Source organism: Epinephelus fuscoguttatus, linkage group LG9, assembly GCF_011397635.1.
Source record: "Epinephelus fuscoguttatus linkage group LG9, E.fuscoguttatus.final_Chr_v1".
Classification (NCBI taxonomy): domain Eukaryota; kingdom Metazoa; phylum Chordata; class Actinopteri; order Perciformes; family Serranidae; genus Epinephelus; species Epinephelus fuscoguttatus.
In genome coordinates, this window is record NC_064760.1 from 9,741,461 (window position 1) to 9,753,701 (window position 12,241).

The following is a 12,241-nucleotide window of genomic DNA, read 5'->3' on the forward strand; positions in this document are numbered from 1 at the left end:
AAAATCATGCCACAACTTTTTACCCAGAATCAAATCAACAGAGCACTTCTTTAACTTTTACCTTGTGTTACCTTCCTGCTAATTTACTGCATCAACAGGTTTATAATAAGGTCCTTCTTCACCTGAATTCAGTCCATCTCTTATGGATATGTCTCCGCCAGTCAAGGTACGGTGACGCATTGTACATGAGCACTATTGTAGATGTCTGAGCCAAAGCTGGACAAGGTCGGGGCTTCAATGAGGTGTTAGCGTCGTGATTCTTCTTGTCCTTCATGCATTCATTCTGCTGATTTTTCAGACGGTTTAAAAAGTTAGTTGTGTTGCTTTGTGGTGCAGACACAAGTCTTGTTTCTTAAGATTATTTTTTTGGCCTTCAGCTTTATTAGACAGGATAGATGTCAGTGTGAAAAAGGGAGAGAGGAGATGACATGCAGTAAAGGGCTGCAGGCTTCCAGCCCAAACCCACAGCCATTGCAGCAAGGACAGTGCCTTTGTACATGGGACGTCTGCTCTAACCACTGAGCAACTGGGCACTTCATGCACTCTTTGCATGTGTTTGTTCGATTAACTGTGCAGCCATGATAGTTTACAGTAAGTGTACAGTAGGTTCTGCCTATCATAACGCCTGTGTACATTCCTGCTTCCCCTGGGTTTCCTCTCACGATTCCAGTATTGTTGTCTTTACTCCTTATTCTGCTTTCTTTGCTCAATGCCTCACGACTCACTGTAGAGGCCCATTAAGTAATGTATGACCTTTACATACCTCAGCAGGAACATGAAGTCTTGAAATGCTAGTGGGCTGGAAAGTACTGCAAAACATCTCCACTCAGTCATGAGTCAGTTACTCAGTCCTATCTTCAGATGGAGGGCGATTATTTCACCTGCTTCCAATACAGTTTGTGTTGTTTTGAGAAATTTGAAGTGTAATTTTCTTGATCTTGAATCCAAATCTGATTGTTTTGTCTCGTGTAAAGAAACTAAACCAATATCAAGACATTTCCTGAAACAAGGAAAACTGTGTGGGATTATTCAGTCCTTTCAATCCTCCATTCAAGACTTTATTTTCTTCTCTATAAACACGGTTTGCTTCAAGTGCAAGAATTTTTACTGAAGTACTGGAATACCTTGAAAACAGACCGTTTTTTCAAACAAAGTGCTTACAAAATCCCTTGAAATTTCAATCAACCACATAATTCTGTTTTATTTTCTGAGCAAAGTTGTGTTTGGCAAATCATTATAATTAAATCGCTCAGAATCAGAAATTTTTCAGCATCTTCTTTCAAAAAACAAAATAACAACCACAACATGCTCTCCCACTCCTTTCTTCCTCGCTTTGATGATGTCCCGCCCGACATCATAGTTTATTTTTACTTCGCTCCACTCATGAAACCCCGGCAAAACCAGTAGGCCTACGTTGGCATGGCTAAACTTGACATGACTCAGCTTAATGAGTTGGCTTTTCATCATGATTTGTTTTCCTCTCTCTTCTGCGGTGTGCCAATGAAACAGCTCCGCCAAAAAACTGAAAGCGAAACTGAAGTTCCAGCTGGCATTGTTTCATGATGCTCCTTTCAGATCGATCCATGATATTCTAATGTTTTGTTGAGGATTTTATACAGTTCAACTGTGTGACAAGTAACCCTTCCCTGAGGAGAGATAATCATTTATTTGTGTTTAATACAAAAATATTTAAAAAATAATTATTTGCTCTAAAGTAAGTGCTTGAAAATGAAAAAAAAAGTGCTTGAAGAAGTACCTGAAGTGTTACACATAACACAAAAGATCTCGTAAAGTCAAATATACTTTGAGATGTAGATGTCTCCAAAGTTGGCAGGTAATTGTTGGATCACTGTTTTAAATTAGTGACCAACTCACATCCCTCAGCTATAAATCTTTGATCCCAATTAATCCCCTTTTTGCCCCTTCTGAACCTTTTATTGTTTCTATTGTATTGCCTGTGCGATGATCTTAACTCCATGCTCTGTTCTGTGCTGTCTATACTTTACCCAATTCTGTCTTCTACATACACCGCTGCCTTTACTCCATACTCTTTACTGTGTTTGTAAACCATTTTTTGACGTTTAAACAGTTCGCAGGCTTTTGTTTCAATCAAATACGGCACTGTTTGATTTCCCAGATTCAGGCAGAGGAAGATCTAATCAGCGAAATCCGCTGGTGAAGTGATTGGTTGGAACAAAGCCCTGCAATCTCCCGGGCCTCGATGGCACACGGATGAGAACCGCCGCTCCACGCTCAGAGTCTGCACAAAGCTGTTTTATTCTGCGCGGTCCGCCATGCTGTCTGCTCCATATCCTCTGAATAGAGAAGATCAGCTCGTGCCAAAATAGCGTCCATGTTTCCATCAGCGGTGTCCCTCCCCATCACAGTGGGCTTTCACACAGTGTTGGACACGCTGTCAGCAACAAGGAGCTCTACCCAGGCAGTGACGCTATCCACAGTGTCAGCAGCCTCCTGCCTGTCGACTACGTTTCATGCTGAAGGCCTTGTGAAATGAATATTGTAAATCCAGTGGAAAGTTTAAACGCCTCTAAGCCCTGGTTACAACATGACGGCTTATGAATATTTCTGATGATGCGTTCTGTAAAAAACTGATGTAATAATTATATGAATTGATCTTTTTAAATAAGTAATTGATACAAAACATAAAGACGAAAGAGGGCAAAGCAAGAACACAAAAACAACCTTAAAAGACTGTTTAATTAGATAATGATAATGATTTATTTTAATTATATTAAAGTTTGTAACAGACAAAAAGCTTACATAGATGTAGTCACCCTAAGTGATCTCACAAACCCAAAATCTGATTGAAAAGCTGTTAACATGACCAAATAGGATGAAACGATAAAACCTCTGTCATCACAGTAGGTGGTTCGTATTCACAGTCAAATATTTACCTCTCCATGTCTCCCATTGCAGTTTTTGTTTGTGATGAGCACAAACACTTCACTTTATTTTCCAAGCTTCTATGTTTCACACTCTCTCCAGTAACTTGTATTTTTTTCAGAAACTCTCGTGGATTTTTCTCCAAGGATTAAGTCTTTTGAATACTTTTCCTCTTAAAGAGATGATACAGCCTTCAGTCCTCCACAGGCTTCCAGCTCTAATTCTAGTGCAGTCAGTCTTGTTATTTTGAAAGCTTCCTAACTCTACCTGACTGGAGAAAGTACTGCCGGGAACTTGCTGTTGAAGTTAGCCCTCAATCTTTAAGCATCCTCAAATATATGCAGCACATAGTTGCTAAAAGCTACAGAGAGAGAGAGAGAGAGAGAGAGAGAGAGAAAAGCTGTCGAAAAAAATCTTGGGAATTGGCTGGCTGAGAAATGGATGGGTAAAAAATATAAAAGCCGAAAGACTTCTTGCTCTGTCAGAAGTGGGACTTGATCACTAGGTGAGTCATGACTGTGTAGTGCGGAGAGGAGAAGCCAAGTGAGAAGCACATAGCTCTGAAACTGATCTTCTTTCATCAGTATTCACTTTAGCACTAGAAAGGCCACAGTTGGTGGCCGCTTTGAATTAGACATGAAATATCTCAGTGTTTGAGATGACCCTTCATGACTTTGCCTCAAATGTATTAACTGTCTTTTTTTAAATTTTGCAAATCAGGCAAAAAAAAACCCTGTAATTCTACTCATCTTCTGAGAGTTACAATTCCATGACCTTCTTTCTGACCTCCCCCAAACTCACCATGCTTTAGAGTTGAGCCAAAGAAAGGTATCAGAGAGCCTTATGATTGTCAATTCTTTACACTGGATGTTAAGTTTTCTACTCTTCCTTTGTAAAGTCGTTATGTAAGCATTTTTGAAAGGATAGGGCTGGTGATATTCTACATGTTTCTTAGGCTTTGTCTACACACAGTATTTTTGAAATCAAATATTGTCCTTCTATGTAGAAAATAAAAATTCTGTCCACACAATTTCTGTTTTACAAAATATCTCTGTCCACACTAGAACGAAAACAACTCTAAGCATTTGCCGGCGTTAGCTGTCTTCTTCCCTTTTTACAAAGGTTGTAAAGTGTACAAGCTAACGTTACCTTTAACATCCACCTGAGGTCTCATCATGGTTGATTCCCCTTCGGTATAAGGACGAAGGAACTCACTCAAAGATATGAGCGATGCTCTGGACATGCAAAAGTTTTCCTTCCATTCCTCATTGACAACAATCTCACCATCAAAACTGTCCCACCATTTTCTAGCCTGATTCAAAACTGTTGTTTCGGCGGGAGCATAAACTGCAGATGCTGAATTGGACCAAGCAGAGTGCTCTGTTCATCTCTGAAGTGGTGCAGCAAGACTAAGTTTAAGTATAAAGTAGTCTTTAGAGCAATCCATGCTAACAAAACCTAAATAAACCTGTAGTCCGCCATTGTTGGTACTGTTTTTGGTGCATTCCCATTGCACAAAGCAACAATAGGCATGTCTGAATTGAGGAGATGACCTTATCTTTTCCCAAACGCTCTGTTTTGCATGTCCACACGGACACAACGTAACCAGAATATTGAAAAGTAAATGTCAGTTTTGCTGACCTAAAAAAAATCTTTTTGGGAATGGACAAGAGGTCAAGACGTCGACGAAAATATCAATTTTCAAATATAACTGTATACATGAAGCATGGTTACTCCCTGAAAGTCTAAACTTTGAAATCATCAGCCCGAGCCCCCACAGACAACTGAGATTCCTTCAAGTCAAGCAATTTTTTGTTTTGTTTTTTGGGCTATTTTTGTTTTTGGTTTGGTTTGGTTCGGTTTCCTTGTCAGTCAGTGTGCAGTAGCATGTGTCAGTTTCCGTCTCCAGATGTAGCTGCAGAGTGAACACTCCTTGCTTTCAAAGTGCTCTCTGGTACGGTGGACTCAGAGGCAGGTGCCTGGGGAAGGAGAAGCTTCTCAATCAGACTCCGACATAATGTTATCGTCTGTCTTCTGTTTAGACATGGTGAATTTCCAGCTCACAGTAACTCAGTACGATACAGTCTCTGGCTTTTGTTTGATCGCTGGTGTTGGCAAAATATGTTGCATATTTCTGACCCGTTTACACGCACTAGCTTGGAGCGCTACCTGGGCTTGTTTACTTAATCACACAAACGTTGTAGTCAGCCTGAACATCTCGCCAAACCCTGTTCAAACACTAAGGAAATAAAGGAAGGAACTGTTGAATATTCGTATTAAACAGCCAAATCTGATTGGACTGACGTAATTCTGAGTCAGGTACAGCCCTAACATGTAGACGGGACCTTGTTATCTCCAAATCCGATGAACAGACCAAAACCAACAAGGAGTTGATCCCACTAACGAGTGTTGTGTGTGCAGCCAGAGCCTAAAACAGTGTCTCATTCATCTGTGCCGAAGAGCTCTGATAATGTCCAAAAGCAAACGTGACATGTCCCCTCATCAGTCCCTAACAAATGCATGATTAACTCCACTTTGAGTAACTTGTGATAAAAACTACAGAGCCCAGATGTTTTAGGTAATAACTGAGCCTTTAGAAGATTAAATGTATATTTGTGACCTGTTTTTAAAGAGTTATGTCTTCAGTAGGAACCAATGGGCTTAGAGCTTTGTTTCAAAAAGTATTTTTCTCAATAAGAGTACATATTCATGACTAAAAGATGAAAATAAATACAAGTTTGGCAAAATGATATCCACAGGTATTATTTATTAAGAGTTTTAACACTCAAAAACTCAGCTAATCAGCTTCTCCAGGATTCTTCAAACTGAAAATTCCAGCCAAAATTTGTGTGGCAGTGTAGCAGCCCATTGCTCATAGAGAGAAGCTAATTAAGAACATTTTCAGGGCCTTTAAGAAAGTCAGTCAAGTAATCCCTGAGTCTGATTAAAGAACAAAAATGTGACACAGTTTCTTCATAGAGAATCAATAGAGGGAAAATAAAAAAGAGAACATTTGAGGTTGTATATTTGGAGAGAGAAAGAAGAGACACTGAAGAAAAGAGAACATTTAAGAGAGCAGGGTTGGAGGTAGTATTAGAGGCGCCATTGATAAATACAAATTTCTGCTGATCGTCAGGTCTACAGGCTCTGGCTGAGACCCAAAGCAGGGGGTCCTGAGGCATCTTAATCCAGGCCTGGATGTACTGTAAGTGAGAGTTGGCAGGTGCATCTGTAGTCTTTCTGGCATAGCTGCAGTAATGGGTATGTGTGTACCTGCCCTGCATGTTATTAGTCACTGCACTGGAAGGATATTTGTTTTGTATCAAAGTGGATGAAGAAAATAAGAAGACGACTGAGGGATTTTTCATTTTTTAGCTAAATTCCTGCTCTGTGTCCTCATTGTTACTGCCTACAACTCATTTGTGTGGTGCTTATGTTTAAAGCAGGACTTTAACACACTGCAGGAGTCAAAACTTTGCAAGAAACTTTTGGGATAATCTCTGGAAGGAGCTGCCTGCACACCCAAGGCACTCATCCTGAGTTACATTTTGCATTTGCATCTGCTGCGACCCAATTACTCTACCTATAATATGCATCCACTGTCTTGTGCCACGCCACTACGGTGAACACCACAGGCTGTTTGGCCCACTGTGCAGCTCTTGTAAACAAATTGAATTTATGTAACCTTGCTGACGGGAAGGAACCGCAGAGTCCAGGCTGGCTGGTGAGCGTGGCGTTCCCAATGTTTGGAGCCCAGTGGAAACACAGTTATTACGGGCAGAAAGAGTGAACTCACCGCCTACAGTGGCAGCCAGCTTGTTTTGTTATATGGATGATGAAGTTGATGTATGGGCCCCTTGTATGCGCAGAACAGCCACAGTCTTCCTGCCAAGTGATGAATAGCATCAATACTGTGGGCTATTGGAAAAGACCGGGGCACACAAGATCTCATCTCAGCTCCTCTTTTCCATTTTCTCCATTTTCCATTTTTGGCACATCTCAAATAAATTGTATTGTTTTTCTTTTTATTTTGCCCTTCCCTTTTCCTCCCTTCTTTGTGCCCTCTATCTATAGACCCCACTCCTTTTGTGCAACTTTTAATGAGCTAAAAGGTATGCAAGAGTGCACAGGAAACACTTGACAAAGCACTTTTGAAAGATTAAGGCTGACTAACGGCACGGTGGTGTCTCGTTGGCTTTGTCTCCTCCCTTTTCTTTCTCTGCATCTGTCCACCCGAGCAAGAGGCTGCCGGAATGAGCATTGCAATAGAGGCGAGATTAGAATCGGATGTGAATTGGGCTGGAGATTGGTTTGTAGACTGAAAATGCCTGAAAATGGAAGATGGGGTGGAGGCAGAGGGAAGGCCGGGGGACAGATGAACAATGAGAGGGAAGGTCACAGTTAAAAAGCCAGTGTGAGAGGAGAGCGGTGCTGCTAGCATGGTGGAGGATAAGAATGATTGAGTAGCAGAATTTGCATGGAAAATAACTTTACAATGGCTCTAAATTTTCTCCTTACCACATCACTCTTGAGTTGTGTAATTTTAAGTAAAGCCATCTTTTCTCTCAGTGCCCAGTGGCTGCTTTGAAAGCCAACAGCTGGTCTGCGCTTTAGGTCACCCATTAAAGCACTCAGGGTGTTATGTGGCTTTCATTCGACATTTCACATCATTAGTCAACTCTAAGTGAATTTAATGAGAAATTACCTGTTATAGAAGCCGAAACTGGTTTTGCCACTGAAGAAAGAGCACACTAATCCCTCTTAATGACTTATGATAATCATCAGAGCCTGAAACCTGTGGACTACTCATGGGTGTCTAAGGCAGCTTATCCATACAGCTCATACTGATGGATGATGATCTGATGTCTCAGATATTATTTTTTATTTCACATCTCTGCACGTACTCAGGTCGCAGCATCCAAAAATCATAAACTGTTTTACAGTACTTGTAGTTTGTTGACTGCACTCCATTTTCCAGTGTTTGGTATCAAATTATTTCCAAGCAGAGGGCTCTATCGATTGTTTGTTGCACTAGGTGTCACAGAGACAGTTTCCATAAAACTTTCATGCGGCCTGCTTTCCTCTTTGCCTCAATAGGAGTTAGTGTTTGGGTGTTAGCTCTCACAAAGGGACCCCATTGATTGTCGCATCGATTTTCAATCGTGCTTTCCTCTTTTTCTCCCTCACAGTGGCAAACATTTTGTGGCGAGAAGAAGGTACGTCTAGACTGCTTCTGCTCCACTATAGCATTCATTAAACTGAGTTAATTGAATTTTTGTAATAGGGTTACTGAACTGTGATGAGAGGGATTAAATGATTTGATGCTTTGAAAGTAGATAACAATGTTGTCGGCTTATTTCTGTCTCAAATGCTCACACTGTGCAGTCTCATAAGCTATTTTAGGTATGTACTGTGTAACAAGGCTGCTTGTGCTTTCTTTTTAGGGCTTGGCATCGGCAACATGTTCTACGTGTTCTATGAAGATGGTATTAAAGTCATCCAGCCTGTGGCGTGTGAGATACAACGACACATTAAGCCCAGTGAGAAGCTGCTGGCTCTGAAGGTGAGTGATCACGCAGAAGACACAGAGACTCACTTTTATAGTGATTCATGCTGATATCATCCTCAAAGTTACTCAATATGGAAAACGCAGCAGTCTCCAGGATAATTTAACGATGATGTATGTTTAATTTCGGTCACCAATCTTTATCATTTCAACTCCCGTTCTAAATCAGTGTGTTTCGGTTTGGTACATACCCATGATCTGTTATTGCTACGGAGAGGAATCCAATTACAGGTTTGTTTTGAGTGCTGCAGTCAATTCATAAAACAGTTACCCAATATATGAAAGTAAACTGATTAAAACAGCTTAATGTTTAATCAGGTTTTTAAAAATCACAAGCTTTAGCTTTCGTTCACTTTTTATCGGAGCACGTAGCAGAATTTTAAGCTCTGTAATGTTTTTTGTTTGTTGTATCCTGGGACTCGTCTCTCATCTCTATGAAGCATTTTAGTGTCTTCAGCTGATTGTTTTGGTTTTACAGCCCATGACAGAAGAAAAAATCTCTGATAAACCCACCTTACGCTACGTGCCCAGCACCAAACAGCAGATAAAGAGAGTTTGCAACTAGCTGGTGAAGAAAGTCATTCAGCAGCTTTAGCTTTATTTATTTATTTTTTATCAGGAGTTAATTCAGTGCCAAACAGAGGTAAAAGGAGAATGAATGACATTTGTCTGGTGGCTAGAAACACAACTTCAAAGTAATGCTGATGTTGCTCCATGTCTGCTGTATTTCTAACTAAGCAACTGTTCGCTAACAGTTGTATTAGTCAGTATGCCAATATTGTGTTCCAGGTAGAGTTCGCTCAGTGCACCATTTCCAGTTTAGTTAATTTAGAGATAATGTGCTGAATTTTTTCCCCCATTGATCAATCGATTGCTTGACGAGTAGACAGAAGTGTAGAAGGACATAATCAACAGTGTTGTGAGTCCTAAGCAGACATTAATTAAAAACTGTACTTTCTCCACCACCAAGCAATAAATACTAAAACATTTAGGAGGTAAATGTTTTTAAACAGTGAACTCCTGAGAGTCAACAGCTAAGAGCTGATGCTTTTGAATGGCAAAATGTGTTAGTGTGTGACTCATGTGATTTATTATTCTGTGGCCTTGACAAGCGTCCTGTTGCCTGACCTAGTAACAGCTACTGAAATCAATCATTAGGGATCAATAGTTTGTAGTGGGATCAAGCTGAGATTCTTATTCAGATGCAGCCAAGCAGGTGAAGATTCAGTGTCCTGCTCAAGAAAAGACTTTGCTGTTGCACTTGTAAATTTAGAGGACACGTTCTTCAACCAGCAGCTTAGATTTGAGTCTGCACAGATATGATTTGTTAATACAGGGCACCTGCATGATCTCTATGTCCTGTCAAATAAACAGACAAAGCTGTAAATAACTTGCAGCACAGAGCAGGGTGGCATTATTTTTACTGAAATACCAGCGTCTTGGGAGTTTAAAAAAGAATAGCTCATTAGGGGGAATAATTACTCACCAAGATATAAAACAGGCACCACCTAACACATAGAATAACAAATAACATATGGTCACTTTTAATGAGGACGATCTATCTCCATATTTTATTTTTCTGTGAAAGGTTCAGTGTGTAGGATTTAGGAGGATTTATTGGCAGAGAAGAAATTTAAGATTGTAAATATGTTTCACTAGTGTATAGAAAATAAGAATAGTTGAGTTTCATTACCTTAGAATGGACGTTTATATCTAAATAATAAGGGGTCCTCCACAGTAGCCCAGAAAGAACAGAACAAACACCTGCACCAGATAGACCCTTTTAGGGCCGACGTCACAGTAACGTCAGTTTGTTAGCTGGAGGCAAAACTTGACTCTCTACCACAGGACTGTAGGCTACATAGGAGTCTTAAAATGTCTTGTTGTGTTACTGGGAGCCAGAATAAAAGGAGACATGGCTCAAAACTTAAATTTGATTGCATACCTGCCGCCACTGTCCGTCAACAAAAGCAAAGACAGCTATTGTTAAATGTGATAAGACCAAAGGACTGGAGGGAGACCATCATCAAAATGCTCACATGTGCAGCGCACACTTCATATCAGGTCAGGGGAAAAGTATTTCCTGTTGTAGGGATGAATAACGTTATGTGTATTAAGGGTTATCATGTCCACCTCATCAGATTAAGAGGAATATTGGATTTCTCTGGAACGATAACTTTGTAGCGCATTAGCTAACATTAGCTTTGATAGCAAAACAAACTGGAGGAAACCGTTCAAGTGTGGTCCTCCTTTGTAAGATTGGCTTCCTGTGACATCATCCGTCCACTGAGTGAGAGTATACGGGTCGGCCAGTCTGGTCCTGTTGGTCAGTGTTTACTTATTCAAGTAACACTCACGGTCCCGGAGAGTAATCTGACATGGTGTGTTCGTAAATTCAGTCTGATGCTCTACACTCAAATGAGAGCCCTGTTGGTGGAAGAAACAGAGCGTTATATTTCTAATGAATTAACAAACCGTTAAGTTAATCACACTGCTCTGCACCGCTGCTCCGTCTCCACAGACAGAGTGACCAGAGGGCCACTTAGAATGAATATTTCTGAAGGCACTCTATTCTGAGAGACTCGTATCATCTTCCTCTGTTGTCTAAAACAATCACTGGCTAGCACTAGCTAATGTCTATGGAGAATTGATTTGCCTCCAGCTAAGAGTAAAAGGGTCTATAGGGTCATTCATGTTTTTGCATCAGCCACCACATTTACCAGCCCCTCTATGACAGGAGTGGCAGAGAAACACTGATATATAATGTGAAACTGCTTTATTCAGTGTTTTTACAGGTTTTAATCACCTGGTCTGTTTGTTTTGGAGAGGAAGAGACCTCTGTGGTTAATTCAGCTCCCGCTTAAAGCCTCTGAAGGAATTCAAACCAGGAGATGTTTCAGCTGGTTGCAATCTGCAGTCCTCACTGCTAGATGCCACTAAATCCCCCTAAATCTTACACACTGGACCTTTAAGTTCCTTTATGAATTGGAAAACTTACAAAGCTGTTTTTCTTGTTTTGTGAGAAGTTGACATTTTGGAGATATTGGTTTTCACTGAGCAATGATGGATAACATAAAGAGCACAGAGAAAAATAAATTATAGTAACAGACCACCATCAAAAACACTATGAAATTATAAAAACAGAATAACAAGTGATTTTGGATGTTTTCAGCTTGAAGTAAAGAAGGTCTGCACAGAGAGGGCAGCTTAAAATATTCACAATATAGACATCACGTTGATGTTACGGTATGTGTTAGCAAACAGTTTCAGTAGACACAGGGCAAATTTAGCATTCATTTGGAGTCGTGTTTATGTGCAATGTTCACTCTCCTTTTAACACTGTTTGTTTTTGGTCCTTGCTGCCTCCTGAGGGAAGTATCTGGCTGTACAGTGGGTTTATCAGAGCGTTTTTTTTTTTTTTTCTGAAAACAGCTACTGCTGATCAGCGATCAGACTGAAGCAAAACAGTAAAGTTGTGTGCGGTAAAACCAAAATAATGATCTGAAAGATGCTAAAGTGCTCTGTAGATTAGAGAACTGCAGGGTTGGATCTATCATTACGAGCATCCTCTTTTATATTACATGTCGTAAATGTCTCTATTGTTGATATAAAACTGTTGATTAGTGCAGCTCTGAAGTGGTTACTGATCGTCACACATGTTCTGCTTGCTACAAACACAATCCAGGGGCGACCTGACAGTGTTGAACCTGCTAGTTTGCAGGCAGTCAGAGGGGGTTTCACCTCTCAGCGGACTCTTTACACTCAGCCTCC

The 12,241-nt window shown here is 40.5% G+C and overlaps 1 protein-coding gene across 2 annotated transcripts in view; it reads left to right on the plus strand.

Moving 5' to 3' along the window:
* The window catches only part of fstl5 (follistatin-like 5), a 271,372-nt gene that overhangs the window by 231,603 nt on the left and 27,528 nt on the right, over positions 1-12,241 (plus strand). For both annotated transcript variants that reach the window (XM_049585115.1, XM_049585116.1), the window contains exons 11-12: positions 8,094-8,120; positions 8,349-8,467. In XM_049585115.1, the coding sequence (XP_049441072.1) occupies positions 8,094-8,120; positions 8,349-8,467 (146 nt within the window). The remainder of the gene's footprint in view (positions 1-8,093; positions 8,121-8,348; positions 8,468-12,241) is intronic.